The following is a 19,363-nucleotide window of genomic DNA, read 5'->3' as shown; positions in this document are numbered from 1 at the left end:
ATTGATTTCTGAACTTGAAGTGGTCTCTTAATTTTTTCCATAGCTGTATGTCACTATGGCAGACATAGAAAAAGGAAACTTGTAAATGAATATGTATTTCAGTTGCATTTCCATTATCATTGAGAGCCATCATTAATTTTTTCAAAGTAGATTTAAAATATGCCAAAAATGCTAAAAGCAAGAAGCAGCAATAATAATAATAATAATGATAATAATAATAATAATAATAATAATAATAATCTTAGCATGTTTTCCACCTGTTTTTTTCTAAATAAACACAGAAGAATGACAGTTTTTAACCATTTTCATTTATATGCACCACTAAACATCATATGCACCGTTTAAACATTATTAAACACATTTTTACATCGATAAAGTGATATATAATTTTGACACAAATAATCACTGACTTTTATGTGCTGTTCTGGTTAAGTTTTCACTCTGTTTGCCTGAGTTCGTCTGTTAATTAGTTTCCATAGTTTCTAATTCCATGTACCACGTTCCCTGTGTAGGCCTATTTAAGCCCTGCATTTCATTCTGTTAATTTGTCATTTTTCGTTAACGTTTATGTCAAGTCTCCTGCATATTCATGTGTTCTGCATAATCTGAATAAAGACTATTTGAGTATATCTCCCTCATCGTGCTATTTGACCAGCGCAAGCATGACATAACTGTAACTATTCTTATCAATATGCTATTCAAATATTACAACATAAGGAGTAGCCATGAAACTAGGAAATTTAAATTTTTATTAAAATCTGTGCAGTATTAACTATATTATATCATTTATTAATAATATTAATAATTATTATTGATATATTTGTAATGTTATTATTGTTAACTATTAATGAATATTAATTATTCATATAATGAATTATTATTATTATTATTATTATAAAGTATAATCCTGGAAGTAGAGCTGAATCTAAAACTATCACAAACTAATAACTGCTGGAAGAGTATACATCCTCCATGGGTCTTTATTAGAAGCTCTTGAGAGATCTTAAAGGGCTAGTTCACCCAAAAATGAAAATTATGTAATTTATTACTTTGTTCCACACCCGTAAGACCTTCGTTCATCTTCAGAATACGGAAAAACTTCATAAAATTAAGATATTTTTGATGAAATCCAATGGCTCAGTGAGGCCTCTATTGCCAGCAAGATAATTAACACTTTCAGATGTCCAAAAAGGAACTAAAAACATTTAAAACAGTTCATGTGAGTACAGTGGTTCAACCTTAATATTATAAAGTGACATGAATACATCATGTCAAAAAACAAAAAAAAAAACTACATAATGAAACAAAAAAACAAAATAATGAGTTTTCAACAATATATCTAGTAATGGCCGATTTCAAAACACTGCTTTGAAGCTTTATGAATCTTTTGTTTCGAATCAGTGGTTTGGAGCGTGTATCATACAGCCAAATTCACATGAACTATTGAAATTGCGAAACACTTATTACGTAACAAAGCCTTGTTTACTGAAATCATGTGACTTTGGCACTCCGAACCACTGTTTCGAAATAAAAGATTCATAAAGCTTCAAATCAGTGTTTTGAAATCGGCCATTACTAGATATTGTTGAAAAGTTATGTTTTTTTGGCACATCGCTTTATAATATTAAGGTTGAACCACTGTACTCACATGAACTGCTTTAACCCTCTGGAGTCTGAGGCTGATTTGGGGCCTGGAGAAGTTTTGTCATGCCCTGATATTTGTGCTTTTTTCAGTTGTTCATAAACATATTAATGACAAAGGTGTCATTACACTGTATTCAGCACAAACTAGGCTACCATAATATGTGAGGAACATGTATGTACATGTTTGTGTTTTTGAAGGAATAACGTTTATGCATGGTTATGGAAAAAACAAAAAAATTAAGTCACTGAAATAAGGCCAAAAATATATATTAAATCTGTGTTTACAAGACTTCTGGGTATTGGGGGTTGTAGGCTAGAGTTTTTGCTTCAAAATTATGTAAAAATTATAATGCCTACTTGTTCATATAAAACAATATATTGATTTAGTTTTTGTAAGACACTTTTTGTCAAGAAACACAGTATGCATGGAGGCGTGAATCATCATGAATAATGGGTCATTTACACCTGAGAAGACAAAAGAATCGCATAAAGAACCTTTAATGGTGCTGCATATTAATGAGCCCTTTCAGTCAGGTAGGCTCTGAAAAAAAAACCTGTAATAATGTCTCAGCTCAATTTAAAATAATGGTATTCTATTATATTCTTTAAAATATAATGTATTTCTGTGATGCAAACAGTCTGAATATAGGTTTTTAGTTTAAAAGCATTCACATTTGGAGAAATATTGATGGATTCTCATATGTTTATGTCAATTTTCTATACAGAGGAGTTATATTTATTCAGTATTCATTGTTATCACTATGAGCGCTGGTGTTTTCAATTCATACTTGGAGCCAGAGGGCGCTCTGTACACCTTTAGTCCACAAATTATTCTAAAGAAGAAGAGGACATTTCAGGAATGGTGTTTTCAATTCATACTTGCAGCCGGAGGGCGCTCTCTGTGCACATTTAGTCCACAAATTATTCTAAAGAAGAAGAAGAACCAGGAACTAACTGCATGTCTTCCAGAGCTCGCTAACCATGGCTTTAAAGGGATAGTTCACCCAAAAATGAAAAGTTGATGTTTATCTGCTTACCCCCAGGGCATCCAAGATGTAGGTGACTTTTTTTCTTCAGTCGAACGCAAATTATGATTTTTAACTGCAACCGCTGCCGTCTGTCAGTCAAATAATAGCAGTGATTGGGAACTTGAACAATAAGAGTCAAAAAAACTTCCATAGACAAATCCAAATTAAACTCTGCGGCTCGTGACGGCACATTGATGTCCTAAGACACGAAACGATCGGTTTGTGTGAGAAACCGAACAGTATTTATATAATTTTTTACCTCTAATACACCACTATGTCCAACTCCGTTCAGCTTCCGGTGTGTGAGGTCTGATCGTGCTCTGACAACGGAAGTGATGTCTCGCGCTCATTGAAGTATATGGGCGAGACATCACTTCCGTCATCACAACGCGTTTTTTGACCTCACTAACAGGAAGCTGAACGAAGTTGGACATAGTGGTGTATTAGAAGTGAAAAATGATATAAATACTGTTCGGTTTCTCACACAAACCGATCGTTTTGTGTCTTAGGACATTAATGTGTCTTCACGAGCCGCAGGGTTTAATTTGGATTTGTCTAAGCAAGTTTTATTTACTGTTATAGTTGAAGTTCCTATCCACTGCTATTATTTGACTGACAGACGGCAGCGGTTGCAGTTAAAAATCATAATTTGCGTTCGACTGAAGAAACAAATTCACCTACATCTTGGATGTACTGGGGGTAAGTAGATAAACATCAAATTTTCATTTTTGGGTGAACTATCCCTTTAACATCCAGATAAACATTTTTCAAGACAATAAATACACGATTGAGACGATGTCAGCATGTATTGCCTCTGAATTTGCCTCTGAATAGTGCTGGCTCCGTGGGCTTGGGCGTGGACGCATTAGCGGATAATGAGCTGAATCACAGATTTCTGACGTGTCTCTTTTCATACAGATTACATAAACACAGAATTTTTGTTTTCGATTTGACTTACACGATATAAAAACCTGACATTTCAACGTTTTTTTTAGACATAAGTCTCATTTTTTTGTGATTAGTATTCACTAAGTTATAGTTCATTTTCTGAGAACTATCAGATTAAACTTTGTTCAGAGGGAGAGGACAGATCATACATCATTTTAGTTTTCTTTATTTTGCAAAAAGCACAACATTTTGTTTTTACTCGAGTGTATACAAATAAAAGAAGATATTCTATAGTTTCAATTGATATATTACTTATGTCTCTATGACAAAATTTATTTTAAGTCTGTTTTGCTGTAACGTGAAAAAAACCCCCTGAAAACGCCCGCCGCCGCGTTTTCAGACCTCAGGGAGTTAAATATGTTTTTAGTACCTTTTTGGACATCTGAAAGTTTTAATTATCTTAATTACCAATGGACTACTTGCACTGAGCCTCGTGACGCACATCCGGTTTGTAATATTACGGCTCAGTTGTTTCCGGTTATATATATTTTCAATGCGCCGTTATCACATAGATAACTAAACCCCTCTTAAAACAAGTGTCCTCGGGATGATTTTAAATTCCAGACATATTCAGAGACAAGAGAAGAGATTCTGATGATTACCGTGTACAGACCTTTCCAAACTCAACAGAACTTTAAGTTTTAATCCAACATAAGCTGTGATTCTTTCACCACAGGGTGTCAGCGCTCTAATAGTGATTGCGACGCTGCAGTGTGAGACGTGATAAATAAGATCAGAATGAACATAATATTTTAGTCTCTATTCTGTGCCATTTTTTCTGACAACTATTTATGTAATTCACACATTTATGCCAAAAATCCTAATAGTCAAGGTAGTTGCGCTGTCATTGCGTTGTTCTTTAAGATTAATTAATAACACCGTTAAAGCAGTTATCATATTCATTCAACTATTTCAAACACTGGAATAAAAGAGCAGTTTTAACTTTTTTTTGTTTGTCTTGCCATCGTGATAATGCGTTGTCACCCATCGTTACTACACTTACCATAGTAAAACAATGCACTGTGTTTATCAGTCAAATTCATTTAAATGTAAATTTAACAGGTATGAAATATGATGATTAAGAGAAAAACACTGCTAATGAGAAGACGAGCACTTGACGGCAGAAGGTTAGTGGGGAAATATATTTATTTATTATTCAGAATGCGCATTTGGAAGGGAAATATATTAATAAACATTTCAGCAGGTTGAAGATAATTAATGTTAATGCAGAGAATATGATTAATTGTTTAAAAAACATTTCGCAGCCCTAAAATGTAGTAATAATCTGCGTTTTCACAAGAAGCTCTCTGTATATAAGTGCGCTGAACGCTGACCGGAAACGCTCGAGCCGTAATAAGTAGAAAGCGGAAGTAGCTGTGCAAGTAGTCCATAGAGGCCTCACTGAGCCATCGGATTTCATCAAAAATATCTCAATTTGTGTTCTGAAGATGAAAGAAGTGGTGGTGTGTGTGGGTGTGGAATGTCATGAGGGTGAGTAATAAATTACATAATTTTCATTTTTGGGTGAACTAACCCTTTAAAGGCTTTTTTTTATTTTTATAGTTCAGTTGAAAGGTATGTTCCTCAAAGAGTAAAGTCCACAGGGGGTTTAGGCAAGACCCATGCAGCTCTACACTACTGTTACTGTCTGTTAGTCTGAGGGAGACGCATGCACTTGTGGACAGCTCTAGATGCCTCTACTTACCCAATGGCACGTTACCTAGTTCTGTTTGAATTCAGGCCACAAAAAGACACAAGCAAACCAAAATCAAACTTAAAAGGAACAAGTCTAGAGAAGAAAAAACAAACAGCTGAATGTGAAGGTGTGTTTATGTGTGGCAGACCTTGAAGAGCATTCCCGAGCAGAGCGTCTAGCTCAGGGTTGAGCTCGGCTTTCTCTTTGAGCATGTGGAAGAGCAGCTGGTTCTGCGTGGCGCTGTTTATCTCTGTTTGTTTCAAACGGCCCTCCATCACTTTGATCTGAGACTCCTTCTGGGCAGCTTGTAAACCCTAAGAACAATGTTATACAGTGAAATGTTTCTGGGTGGGAAAATAATATAAACCTGTAATATTATTGCACCCTTTTTATGATTCAATGAAATCCAGATGGGAAAAAGTCCTGGCCTACATTATTAAATATTTAGAAATGGGTCAAACTATGGATGTAAATGTGTCCTTACATGTTATCTACAGCCTAAAATCAGAGATCGTTGTTCCAGTGATAATCATGGCTCCTCTGAATTAAGTATACAACAATATAGATATTTTGGTATTTATTTAGATTATATTTAGATATACCAATGTCCGACAAATACTACATAATAAACTTGTGGTCAACTAATGTTTTTTTTAGAGAACAGGATGACCCAACACCAATGTACGTTATACAATTTAACATTATCAAATAATATTTCTGAATTAAATAAACAATATTAATATCTTGTATTAACTGAATTAATATTTAATCAAAATTCAAAAAGTAAAACAAAATTTATATTATATTATATTATATTATATTATATTATATTATATTATATTATATTATATTATATTATATTATATTATATTATATTATATTATATTATATTATATTATATTATATTATATTATATTATAACCTGAATGAACTCTTTCCCTGCCATTGATGGAATTTTCCAGCTTTCTGTGTTTTCACTTTTATATGGTAGGGGGCACTATTACACAACTTGTATCAATTGTTCAAAATGTTGCTTTTTTATGAAACTTACCCACATTTAAAGTGGGTTGATAAAATTTGTGATAATACTGGTGATTTAAAAATTTGGTATATTGTGAATTTATGGAATGGAAAAATCTTTATCCACAAATGTAAATGGGGAGGGATAAAACCTAATTTTACTCATTTTAAAATAGAAATAGGTCACTACTTGCATACATTAAAAGAAACAAATTACAAAGCCAAAAAATGTAAATTATTTCAAAGCCTTAAATCTATTCTTTGAATAATTTGTAACGTTTATACTTGTTTATACATGTGAATTTTTTGCTACTTTCTCTTCTCTTCTCTTCTTTTCTTTTCTTTTTCTTTTTATTTATAATAACATTTAATTTGATGAATGTTTAATGTAAAATGTTATTGCCCTTGTATGTTTATTGTTCAAAAATTGCAATTAAAAAAATAAATAAAATAATAATAATATTATCAATGCTGAAAAAAAAGTGTTGAAAAAAAAAAAAGAATGCATGAAGCTAGAATAAAACTTTTTTTTTTTTGAGAAGAGGCTCTGAGCAAATGGTTAAACTTGTAATTTAAAAAAAAGTCAAAACGTAAAATGTACTCTATCCCATTATATTATACTATATTATATTCATTGCTTATCACATTATAATCTCCAGAAGAATCAAATGGGATACATGTTTAATTATTTAAAAATAATAATAAAAAAAATCATCAAAATAAGAATTCTGTGTAAATTAAAAAGCCCTCAAATGATCAGAAACCAAATTGGCCCTGTGAACCAAATTATAATAATTTATGCAAATATGTTAAAGGTGCAGTAAGTGATTTCTGAGAAACTCTGTTGGAAGTGGATCAGACTGAGCACCAAAACACACGTGTAGCACCAAAACACACTTGCTGTAAGGGGCGTGTCCACTCATTTGGGGGAGGTGTTGTGAATTTGGGGGCAGAGCTATCAAGATAGGGGTGTGATCCTTTTGGGTAGGGGTGTGTTTGTTTTGGAGATTTCAAATAACAACAGCGTTTCTCTGAAATTGCTTACTGCACCTTTAAAGTGCTAATATTGACTAATGATTACTAATATACAGGGCATTTCTAATTTCAAAATGAAAATCCAGTACCTTATTGATAGCCATTGACAGGAAGTGGTCAAGCAGGATACGGGCCTCTGATAGCGTGCAAGAGCTGATCACAGCAGAGACGTCCACTGTATCTCCCTCCTCCTAAAGTGAAAAATGGATATAAAATAGAATTGAAAATTGAATTTACCTTGGCATAGTTGAATAACAAGAGTTCAGTACATGGAAATGACATACAGTGAGTCTCAAACACCATTGTTTCCTCCTTCTTATGTAAATTTGATTTTTGCAAAAGACATCTGAAGAACAGGCAAATCTCAACATAACACCGACTGTGACACAACAGTCGGGATTATTAATATGTACGCCCCCAATATTTGCATATGCCAGCCCATGTTCAAGGCATTAGACAAGCCAGTATTAACGTCTGCATCTGTGCACAGCTGAATCAACAGACTTTATGCAGGTAAGCAAGCAAGGACAATAGCAAAAAATGGCAGATGGGGCAATAATAACTGACATGATCCTTGATAACATAATATTTTTAGTGATATTTGTAAATTGTCTTTCTAAATGTTTCATTAGCATGTTGCTAATGTACTGTTAAATGTGGTTAAAGTTACCATCGTTTCTTACTGTATTCATGGAGACCAAAGCCATGTTGTTATTTTCATTATTAAACACTTGCAGTCTGTATAATTCATAAACACAACTTCATTCTTTATAAATCTCTCCAACAGTGTTGTAACGTTAGCTTTAGCCCGTTAGCCCAAACATAGGCTACTATCAAACTAATTCAGAATCAAATGTAAACATCCAAATAAATACTATACATAATCGGGTATGCTGCATGACGAACACTTCGTAAAGATCCATTTTGAGGGTTATATTAGCTGTGTGAACTTTGTTTATGCAATGTATTATAGAGTCGCGAGCTTGGAGGCGGGGAGCGTGAGCATTTAAAGGGGAAGCGTGCTGAATCGGCGCATATTTAATTATGCCCCAAAATAGGCAGTTGAAAAAAAATAAATAAAAAAACAATTTTGAGCTGAAACTTCACAGACACATTCAGGGGACAGACTTATATTACATCTTGTGAAAAAGCGTTCTATGGTACCTTTAAGAGCCAATAAATCAAATATTTCTGACCCACAAAACAGGGTCTGATTAATATTATTGTACTGTATGTATTATTAGGGTATGATACTGTGTGACAATTTCCTGTTTCTCACAATTACCTTAGCCTCCTCCATCTGCATGATGTTGGCCTGGCAGTCTGCGATGCTGTCGTTGATGTAGTCGATGTTAGCGGTCAGCGACTCCATCTCTTCATTAAGAGAGAGAACGGTCCTGTCGGCATCAGTGTCCTCGCTGGCGATCTTGTCCCTCTTTTTCATCACTTTCTCTCTGCGTTTGGTCAACTCCTCACGTTGCTGTACACGCAGAATTAAGCAAATGATTTGTCAATAAACTCAATCTCAAATTCGCTTAAAATGAAAATGCACCAGTTTACAGTTTTTCCTAATTTACATTTACTCTTTGTCCGAAGTAAGTTTTCATTGATGGGTATGAAAAAAAATAATAAAAGTAAAATAAAAGTAATAATAAAAAGTCACTCTCAGTCACCTTAAGTAGGCGGATCATTTCAGTCTCCATGTTGGAGATGGTCATCCTCTGCATGATGATGTCACTAATGCGACGTTCTAGCGACTGCCATTTGGCTCGTGCTGTTCTGGTATAGTACATTCCTCCTGTTCTCATCTGGTGCTTTCTGGAATACAAATATCATGACCACATCAGTCACTCAAATACTCACGAGCCAACCCATCTCAAATGAAACCTTTCACGTTACCTCGTCCCATTATAAGTCATAGCTCCGGTGGTGTGTGATCGGATGGGAGCCATACGGGATGAAGACTCCTGCAAAGGCTCTGGTAAACTGACCTTGCGGTTAACCTTGCCTGATGCTGGTCGCACTTGCCGCCTCAGGGCAGTTATCTGATTCAAAGACACAGGAGAAAAAAAATCTTTAGATGTTATACTGTGATTGATTAAAGGTATAGTACACACAAAAATCATCATTTACTCATGTTCATGTCATTCCAAACCCATAAGACTATGCTAAAAATCATCATTTACTCATGCTCATGTCATTCCAAACCCATAAGACTATGCTAAAAATCATCCTTTACTCATGCTCATGTCATTCCAAACCCATAAGACTATGCTAAAAATCATCATTTACTCATGCTCATGTCATTCCAAACCCATAAGACTATGCTGAAATTCTCGCTGAGAAGTTGTGTCTCTAAGGCCGTGTGCACCAAAGCTTTATTAGCAAGCTGAAAATGCCAGCACTCTTCTGAAAACGCCTTGCTGTGGACACATGAGAGCGCTTCGGTGGCGTAGCGTTTTGTTCAGTTGAGATGCAATAAGTGCTATGGTAAATATCCGCAGAAGTATCTGATTTAACAAATATAAAATTGTTGACACAATGCAACATACTTGCTCTGGCACTGGTAAAGAGATCCTTTCAAATAGCTACAGCCACCAAACCAGCGCTTTTGTAACAACAACAACAATAAAGTAATTCCCAAATAATACTGTTTTTGTCACCTCTTCTGCCCTCCTGCGTAGAACAAGCTCCTGCTGTCTCTTTTGAGCCTCAAGCTGCCTTAGCTGGTGCTAAACAGACAAGAAAGAGAAAATAAGCAGGGGTTGTGTCTGAGAATAACCCCTTATTTTCTGAGGCTATTCAGGGTACAGTGTGTCACCTCCTGTTTGCGCTGGTCTTTCTTAAGTGTGGCGATCTCTCGGTTGCGGCGGGTCTCTGTGACTCGGTTCCTCTCCTGCTGTTCCTTCATCTGTTTCATCAGACCAACCTGAACACAACCCAGTCACCATGACAGCAACGATTAGACACTACAATGATGGTTGCCCGGATGTTGCTACTGTCAACTTGAACTGCCCTTTAGTATGAGCAATAGTAAAATACATAAGCGTACCTTAGTTTTCTTCATCTCAGTCACTTCCTGCTGTAGTTTCTTTAGCTGTTTCTCGTACTGTGATTGGTTCTTCAGCAGGCGTGCATGCTCCTTCTGTGCCGACTGCAGTTTCTGCAGCTCCTTGTTCATGGAGTTCAACTTCTTTTCATATTCTGATTTAATCTTCTTTGCTTTCTCCTCTGTACATGTTTCCACTGAGCCTGCACAGAAATGTAATCTCAGCTTTGGACTTTTAAGTAGCAAAGTTACGCTTCTACAGTTACACTGCAGTACCACTTACACTGTGCTTACAGTTTGCTTTAAGTTTGCAGTGTGAAAAAGGCCTATAATATTAAAATATTTGTGCATTTGCATTTTAATTTAAGCTCTTTCAAAAACAAAATGGAAGAGGACAGTAAAGATATACTGAAAGACTAAAGCTGCAGGTGCAACAAATTTCATTTACACTATACCTGTCAAAAGTTTGGAATAATTGCGATTTATGTTGTTGAAAGTCACCAAGGCTGCATTTATATGATGAAAATGCAGTAAAAACAGTAATACTGTGAAATATTTTATTACAATTTAAAAATCTTTTTTTTTTTTGTACAGAGCCCCACACATGACATGCAGGAAAAAAATAATAGGCTAAATCGTCGGATGCTTTACTAAGTAGTTCCCTCGATTTATAAACCTTGCGCACGCTTTACTAAGTCGTTCCCTTGATTTATAAATCATGCACATGATTTAGTAAATCGAGGAAAAGAATTAGTAAATCGTGCACACAATTAACTTTTTTTCCTTCATGTCATGTGTGCTTCTCCGTACTTTTGTTAGTCAAAGAATTTTGAAAAAATGTAACATGGTTTCCACAAAATACTAAGCAGGAAATACTGTTTTCAACATTTTCATTAATAATTGATCACAAAGCAACAGATCAGTATATCAGAATGACTTCTGAAAGATCATGTGACACTGAAGACTTAAGAGTTATTATGCTGAAAATTCAGCTTTGCCATCACAAGAATAAATTACATTTTAAAACATATAAAAATAGAAAACAGTTATTTTAAATAGTAATAATATTTCACAATATTTCTGTTTTTACTGTATTTTTGATCAAATAAATGCAGTCTTGGTGAGCAGAAGAGGCCTGTTTCAAAACATTAAAAAAATCCTAATTCCAAACTTTTGACAGGTCATGTTTCTGAAGTGCTCATTACTCGCATATTAATATAAATGACTTAGTTATGCTGTGTATGTGTGTATTGTACCCATGTTATGCAGTACACGGTCTCTCTCCAGCTGTGTGTCTCTGATTTTGCTCTGCAGCATCATGAGTTTTTGCTCATACTGTTGTTTGAGTGTGTGCAGACGTCTCTGACTGTTCTCCAGTTCATCGATCAGTCGCTGTTTGATGGCGATCTCACATGTGATGTTGGCCAGATCCGCCTGGAAGTCCTCTGTCAACACACCAGTGTTAATTTTGACAGCAAATTTTGATTTAGTTTTAGTCATAGTCTTTTGACTAAAATGCCATTTAGTTTTAGTCATATTTTAGTCATCGGAAATTGTTTTAGTTTTAGTCTAGTTTTAGTCAACTAAATATCAAAGGATTTTAGTCGACTAAATCAACTAAAATATAATTTAGTTAAATTGTAATGCATTAAGTAAGCATTTCTCTAAAAATACACAGATCCAATACACTGATATACATCTGATATTCTCCAAACTGTTTCTGTTCACTTAAGACAACCAACTGTACTTTACTCACCATAGCAAGTTTAGTTAAAAGTTTTAGTAATTTTTGGTGTTTATGTTTTTGCTTTTAAATGTCTATATAGTTTTTTGTTGTTGTTGTTTTGTTGTTATGTTTTATTTTTGTTAGTGTACTACATGAGGTTAAGCTAAAGCTTGGAAACTAGATGAAAGAAAATAAGTTTAAATTTTTATAAATAGGCTATATTTTTTTTATTTCAGTTAACGTTTATTTCAAGAAATGAAGATTTTTTTATGGTTTTAGTTAACAATAATAGCTTAACCCTTATACTTGTAAAATATATTGAATAATGTGTCAAATAATGTTTTTAGCCTTTCCTTCCTATGACAGAAGATACAGTAGTTTACTGTGAATTAAATAGAAATTAAATTAAATACAGTTTATTATGTAAACAAAATGATAATAATGACCAGGAAAAACTAACAATTATAAACCATATTGAAATACACCGTGACGCTTATTCCGAAATGTCTGCAGTATGCACTGTAGCAGGCTTCTCATGAGGGAGATAGAATATGCATTCTTACACCATCTAAAGCATACTATAATATAAACATTGTGTAGTAAACATTGTCATAATTCATCAACATTAGCTTATAAGCAATCGCTTGGCATAAACGTGTGCTATTCATTAATTGCGCAGCAGTCAGAAGTGCTCCTGCACGAGCCTGTAGAGCGCGCAACAGCGCCGCTGTTCCCGCGGTTAGATCAGCACGTTACACAGCACAGCAGACCTGACTGGATATCTTCCCAAATCGTCCCTCTCTTTCATTTTCGTCTTGTTTTTATCCGTTGACGAAAATTAGAGTAGATTTTAGTTATAGTTTTAGTCATTCAAAATGCATTTTTATTTAGTCATCGTCTCGTTTTCGTCCGTGAAAAAATGTCGTTGACGAAAATTATGACGAAAATTATTTGTCAACGAAATTAACACTGCAACACACAAATGTCAGAATGAACAAGAACAAGAGTTGGTTAATTAATCAAGTTGATGAAATAATTAAAATTTAGTTTAAAATTAATGGTTTAATAAATTATATTTCATAATATGTATAGCAATCTAGACTGAAGGAACATATGACCATTGCTTTAAGGTTTTTTTAAATATATATTATGTCCATTATATTATTTTTATTCTTACATCAGGAGTGCTTAATTCAGAAAAGGTTAAATCAGAAACAAAACATTTTCTAAATATAAAAGGTAATTGTGATTTTTTTTATCTCACAATTCTGACTTTTTTCTTGCAATTGTGGGTTTACATCTGATATGATATAAACTCACAGTTATGTGTTATAAAGTCAGAATCGCGAGAAAAAAGTACAAATTACGAGATAAAAAGTCGCAATTATCTTTTTAAATTTTTTTTTTTACATTTTTTATTCTGTGGCAGAAACAAGCTTCCATAACTTGAACCTGACCAAAAAAGACCTGACCAATATTTTTTTCAAAAATAAAGAAAAGAAAGACATGACCAATACAAATTAAATGAAGGAATTTTACCTTTTTCCTCCAGCTCAGAGTCAGACTCATCAGAGCTGTCCACTTCTATCTCATCCTCCTCTTCTTCACCCTCAGCTTCCTCACCTTCATCATGATCACTCCCATCCTGCAGAAGTATTGGTATTATTAGAAGCCTTGTAGAATCCCAGGGACAGTAAAGAACTAACTATTTGAATCAGCATATCTTTTGAATACACAGGAGAAAGTTTAATTTACCACTTCTGGCTCTTCATTGGCTCTCTCAGAGGCCTCTTTATCCTGCTCATTATCTGGCCCCTCCTCCTTTATGACACTGTATGACATCAGAAGAATATCATAGAATATCATTATGTCAAATTTAATAAAAGGCAAACCCCTTTACTTAAAGACCCCATGGAATTGTTGACAATCACATTTATATTGCGGTGTTCATGTATATCCTATTGAAGTTGAGTCCAAAACTCTGATTTAGATTTCATGGGGTCTTTAAATCACTAGGTTCCAAGATCTATTAATAACTGATTTAATCATTCTGCTATTAATAACTGATTTAATCATTCTGTGTTAGTGAATTAGTTGCGCTTTATTATAGGCTACTGAAACTCTGAAGCGACATCACACATTGATCAAATGTGAATATGAGTTGATTGCACATCTTAAAGGGCTTCAAGAATAAAACCCAACTGAATGAAAGATAAAGCTTTGTGCCAAACCCTAGTGAGCTTCCTACCTAGACAGCATTTTAAGGCAACATAGATGTGCTCCCAACAGAGTAGGTTCCATAATTATGCTGCATAATGTTTTATTTTTTGGGGGGGATGACAACCATTTGTATAAGCACAGTTTTACTACAAATACCATGGTTAAACTATGGTTAATGTAACAAAAACATGGTTCCTTTTCAAAAGCGTTGATTACGCAATGGTGAACATCACACGTCAACGTGACCCGGTGTCTGAAAGCAAAACTATCCAACAACTCCAATCCCTATTGGCCGGCAACAGCCTATGACGTAATATGGTGTGACCCGGAAGTATAAAGGAGCGCCTGGAGAAACAGTCAGCATCTCATCGTCTTTCGGTCCTGTTCTGTCTGATCGCAACTATTTCAACTCTGGTAAGGGATTCTATATATGCCTTACAAACGTTCAAGAGAGTGTGTTTATCCATGTCCCAGGGTTTGACACTTGATATACACATTTTCTGGGCATTTTCTGTCTGGAGAGGAGTGCACATAGACAGTGCTTGAGGGCGCTGTCTGTGTGTCTGTCTTTGTTTACTGTGAGCATCTCCCTATCGGGATGCTCCGTTCTCGTTTGGCACTCTTCCCGAGGGAAGAGCTGTCTGCATCTGTGCCTGGTGATTCTGGCCCTGTTTGTGCTGAGGCAATACGGCGGCTGCAATCATAGGGCTCGCAGGTGAGCTCGTTGGGAAGTTTGAGAAAGTTGTCTCTCTCTCAGCTCCCCCGGGGCTGACGAGGGTGACTGGATGACGATGACGTTCGTGTTTGACGTCATCACGTCTGGCGGCGAGCGCTCCTCTGGCTTAATTTCCTGTATAGTTTTCTGAGCATGTAGGAAAAAGTAAGGGGTTTTTGGGCAAACTGAAGTTGACAGGCTGGCTAGTATATTGTGCAGGCCACAAAATGGCCGCCTCTTAGCCACCTGTTGTTTAGAGTAGCTTCTCATCTGCTGTTTTCTAGAGTAGTTTGAGTTAGCACTCGTCACTTCAGCCTTAATCGGCCGCCTGACATTGTTTGCTTGTGAGCTTTACTTTCTTTCTCGTATCCATGAGATTTGGAGGTGAAGCCCAGGCTTCACTAGGCTTGTGGCCCTGTAAGAAGGCCTGTGGCTTAGCGGCCAGGCTAGAGCTAGGTTAGGTGTGTTATTTACATATAACCCTATGTATAATATCCCTTGTCAGTTTGTATAGTTCCTAGTTCTGGCCTCCTCCCATGGGAGTTGTTAGGCTGTATGCCCATACGGGTGGTAGGCCCTTATCTTTGCATAGATAAGTCATGCTGTGTGTACTTTCTAGAACTTTTATGCTATGGAAAATGTGTTTTTTCCTCTGAGCCACTTGTTTTCTTTAATAAAGTTTGAGTTGACGTTGCTATTGTTTAGCATCCGTCCTCTATGGCTCAGTACAGTTTTGAGAATCTGTATGGAGAAAATTATTTCCCTCATTGGAAATAGCATATACATCAAAGCATTGTGTTTGCTTTGAAGTTCTAGACTTTTGCCCTACATTATATGTGAGCTTACTTATGCTGCCACAGGTTAGCACCTGTTCTCATAATAGAAGGCTTTTTCATGTAGCCACTATTGGAGACATTGGTGACCTAATATTCCTCATTAGTAGGTTTATTGGTGTTACTGAGTACATCACCTTTTGGATTGCATACTCAGGGTAGTATAGAACCACTTTTTGAGAAAAGCTTGTTTCTATTAGTTCCCTTTTTGTGATCTTGTTAACAGCTATATTGTATATAACTTTGATTGTAGGCTCTTATGGTTAATTATCCTCCTTCTAGTTAGCAATTGTATTTCTAACAAGTGCTGTTAAGCTGATCATAGTTTGCTCACATGGTTTACATTCATGAGCTGAAGCCACATGTCATTGGAATGGTAGGCCCTCAACAGGCCTCCTTTCTAGTTCACATGTTGGCACAATTTGTGTTCTTTTCTTCAAGCAGGCTGAACGCCACTTGTTGCTGAGATTGTAGGCCCCACAAGGCCTCCTTTTTTAGCTGACTTGTTGGCAGAATGCCTGGGAATCCAAGAACCCATACCACCACCGGTCAAATACCACCATCAGCCACGCCCCACCTCTGTTGAGTAGGCCTTCAGCAGGCCTCTCGTGGAGTATGGTGGTGTAATATGCATTCCTTCTCTCAGTATTATGCGTGAAAGGTTTTCCACTGAATGCATGGCCGGTTGGTTGGTGTGGTCCTAGACTGGTTGATGCCATGTGTTTACTAGGGTAGGCCCTAATAAGGCCTCCTTTTAGTTTACATGTTGTCACAGTTTGTGTTTATATGGACAAACAGGCTGAACACCGCTTGTTGCTGAGATTGTAGGCCCCATAAGGCCTCCTTTTTAGCTGACATGCTGACAGGATGCTTGTGAATCAATTACCACCATTGGCCACCTCTGTTGAGTAGGCCTTAACCCTCTGGAGTCTGAGGCTGATTTGGGGCTTGGAGAAGTTTTGACATGCCCTGACATTTGTGCTTTTTTCAGTTGTTCATAAACATATAAATGACAAAAGTGTCATTACACTGTATTCAGCACAAACAAGGCTACAATAATATGTGAGGAACTTGTATGTACATGTTTGTATTTTTGAAGGAATAATGTTTATGCGTGGTTGTTGAAAAAACAAAAAACTTAAGTCATGAGTCTGAAATAAGGGCAAACAAAGTATATTAAATCTGTGTTCACAAGACTTCTGGTTATTGGAGGTTGTAGACTAGAGTTTTTGCTTCAGAATTATGTAAAAATTATGCTGACTACTCTTTCATATAAAACAATAGAGAGATTTAAATTTTGTAAGACACTTTTTGTCAAGAAACACAGTATGCGTGGAGGCATGAATCTGCATGCATAATGGGCCATTTACACCTGAGAAGAAAAAAGAATTACATAATAATGACCTGAAATGACTTGCATATTAATGAGGCCTTTCAGTCAGGTAGGCTGTGAAAAAAACCCTTTGTAATCATGTCTCAGCTCATCATAAACAGCAATACTGTGAAATATTATTACAATTTTTTATTATAAGTATTATTACAACCTCTTCGGCCTCCATGAGTATGTGCCCTTTGCATGGTCTACCTGTTAGGTGATCTTTGTACTTCCGTTTTAGGGTTATGTTTGTAATAGTGCTTAGCTCCCTAAGCTGATCATGGAGGTAGGCCTTAATCAGGCCTCCTCCTAAGATTCAGCCCTAGGCTGGTTTGTGCTCTCCTGTAGGAACAGGTGTTTAGCGCACAGCCTCCTCAGTGCGCTAATTAAGCACTGAGTAGATCCTAGGATGAGCGGATTATACTCCCCTCAATACGAAGGTTCATAGCACTCAGCTGAGTTCTGCTCTCCAGGATGCCCGTCTCTACGCGTGGGTCTGAATTTCATCCTTTCTGAAGTCACTCTTACCTGCTCTCTTCTATGAAGAATGCGTAATAGAGATTTTGTACTCAGACAGGGTTGGCCAAGACTAAGTTTGTCCTATGACAGGCCAAGTCGGTTTCCCTGGTGGCATTGGGGGTGACTTCATTCCCCTCTAGTGACTGGCTGGGGTTTCTTTCGGTTCTCTGGCCACATTTCCTAAAAGGGACCACTTTCTCTTCGGAAAAGTTGGTTCCAGATGCCTTTAGCGGCCTTGGTAGGTCTTCTGCAGAGGGCCTTCTTGAGGCTCAGCTTGGGCTGTTGGCCATAGGGAATGCTGTCACTGACAGCCTGGTGTGACCCGAGGGTGAGTTGCTAAGCGTTTCCTTTGAAACTGCTTGACGTTTGTCAGCCATATTATTTGGCATGCACTCTCCTCAAGCATGGCGGCATGGGTATATCGTTCCCCATTGCGTAATCAACACAGAGCGAGTTTCCAACACAGAGCGTATGTAACCATAGTTCTCTGAGAACCAGGGAACGAGACTCTGCGTTTCCTTGCCATGCTTCAGGCTGCCTGCCTGCAGAACAGATATATGCTGACTGTTTCTCCAGGCGCTCCTTTATACTTCCGGGTTGCACCATATCACGTCATAGGCTGTCGCCGGCCAATAGGGATTGGAGTTGTTGGATAGTTTTGCTTTCAGACACTGGGCCACCTGTGACGTTCCCAATTGCGCAATCAACGCAGAGTTTTGTTCCTGGTTCTCAGGGAACTATGGTTACATACGTAACCTGAGACATTCATTTGTGGTTACCATGGTAACTATATTAACCATGTTGTATTGGTTTATTTGTAGTAAAACCATGGTTAATTTTCATAAGGGTATGCCTCTAAGATTTGTTCCTTTGACCCACATATATACTTTATAGACAAGGCAATTCCAGATCCCACACTGTAATTTTTTTTCTGACGAGTGTGTATGTTTATGCTTAGTAGAACATCAAATCATTAGCCTAGCAACACGCTAACATTATGGTAGAAAATATCTACCATAATACTTGGATGTCACTCAAACTTGACAAGAATCAATAAAAATAGTTCAATCCGATTACAAAGGGACTATTCCATTCTATTTTTGTACTTTCTTTTGTTTTTTTGTATTTAGGAACACATTGTTAACTTAACAACATGCTAACGTCAAGCTCTACTGTGCTCTTCATTCATGGAACTCTATTTGGAGTTGCTGCTTATGTTTAAGATCATTCACTAAAGGGGCTCAATTAAGGTAGCTGACTATGTAGACAGCAAGGCAGCTCACTAGGTTTTGAAACAGATTTACAGACTCTAAACCTTTGAACCATTGACATTTATCATGTTACAGTATATTAGAGGTAAGAAGAGGGAGTGCAACGGGACAACTTTTCCATGGTGCCGTGACTATAAGGTTAGTGGAACAACAGCATTTAATGACATTCTCCAACCTGGCGTTCTCAAGATCTTCATGAGCACCTTCATCCATCTGCTGAAGTCTTCAAGAGTGAAGGAGTTTGGTGGGGGTGAGGTGAGAGTAAGAGGAACCACAGTGCCAAA

General features: G+C 36.5%; 1 protein-coding gene across 3 annotated transcripts in view; it reads right to left on the bottom strand.

Moving 5' to 3' along the window:
• The window catches only part of LOC137024617 (kinesin-like protein KIF21A), a 74,052-nt gene that overhangs the window by 10,999 nt on the left and 43,690 nt on the right, over positions 1–19,363 (bottom strand). The window contains exons 12-24 of one of the 3 annotated variants that reach the window (XM_067392364.1): positions 19,255–19,302; positions 13,902–13,977; positions 13,686–13,791; positions 11,677–11,865; positions 10,424–10,623; positions 10,193–10,300; positions 10,035–10,103; positions 9,271–9,416; positions 9,045–9,189; positions 8,657–8,851; positions 7,461–7,562; positions 5,465–5,630; positions 5,326–5,346 (exon numbers count right to left, since the gene is read on the bottom strand). In XM_067392364.1, the coding sequence (XP_067248465.1) occupies positions 5,326–5,346; positions 5,465–5,630; positions 7,461–7,562; positions 8,657–8,851; positions 9,045–9,189; positions 9,271–9,416; positions 10,035–10,103; positions 10,193–10,300; positions 10,424–10,623; positions 11,677–11,865; positions 13,686–13,791; positions 13,902–13,977; positions 19,255–19,302 (1,571 nt within the window). The remainder of the gene's footprint in view (positions 1–5,325; positions 5,347–5,464; positions 5,631–7,460; positions 7,563–8,656; positions 8,852–9,044; positions 9,190–9,270; positions 9,417–10,034; positions 10,104–10,192; positions 10,301–10,423; positions 10,624–11,676; positions 11,866–13,685; positions 13,792–13,901; positions 13,978–19,254; positions 19,303–19,363) is intronic. The other 2 variants (XM_067392365.1, XM_067392366.1) reach the window with 2 other exon arrangements.

Source organism: Chanodichthys erythropterus, chromosome 8, assembly GCF_024489055.1.
Source record: "Chanodichthys erythropterus isolate Z2021 chromosome 8, ASM2448905v1, whole genome shotgun sequence".
Classification (NCBI taxonomy): Eukaryota; Metazoa; Chordata; class Actinopteri; order Cypriniformes; family Xenocyprididae; genus Chanodichthys; species Chanodichthys erythropterus.
Note: the sequence above shows the minus strand (reverse complement) of the source record. Positions and strands in the feature narration are given on the sequence as shown.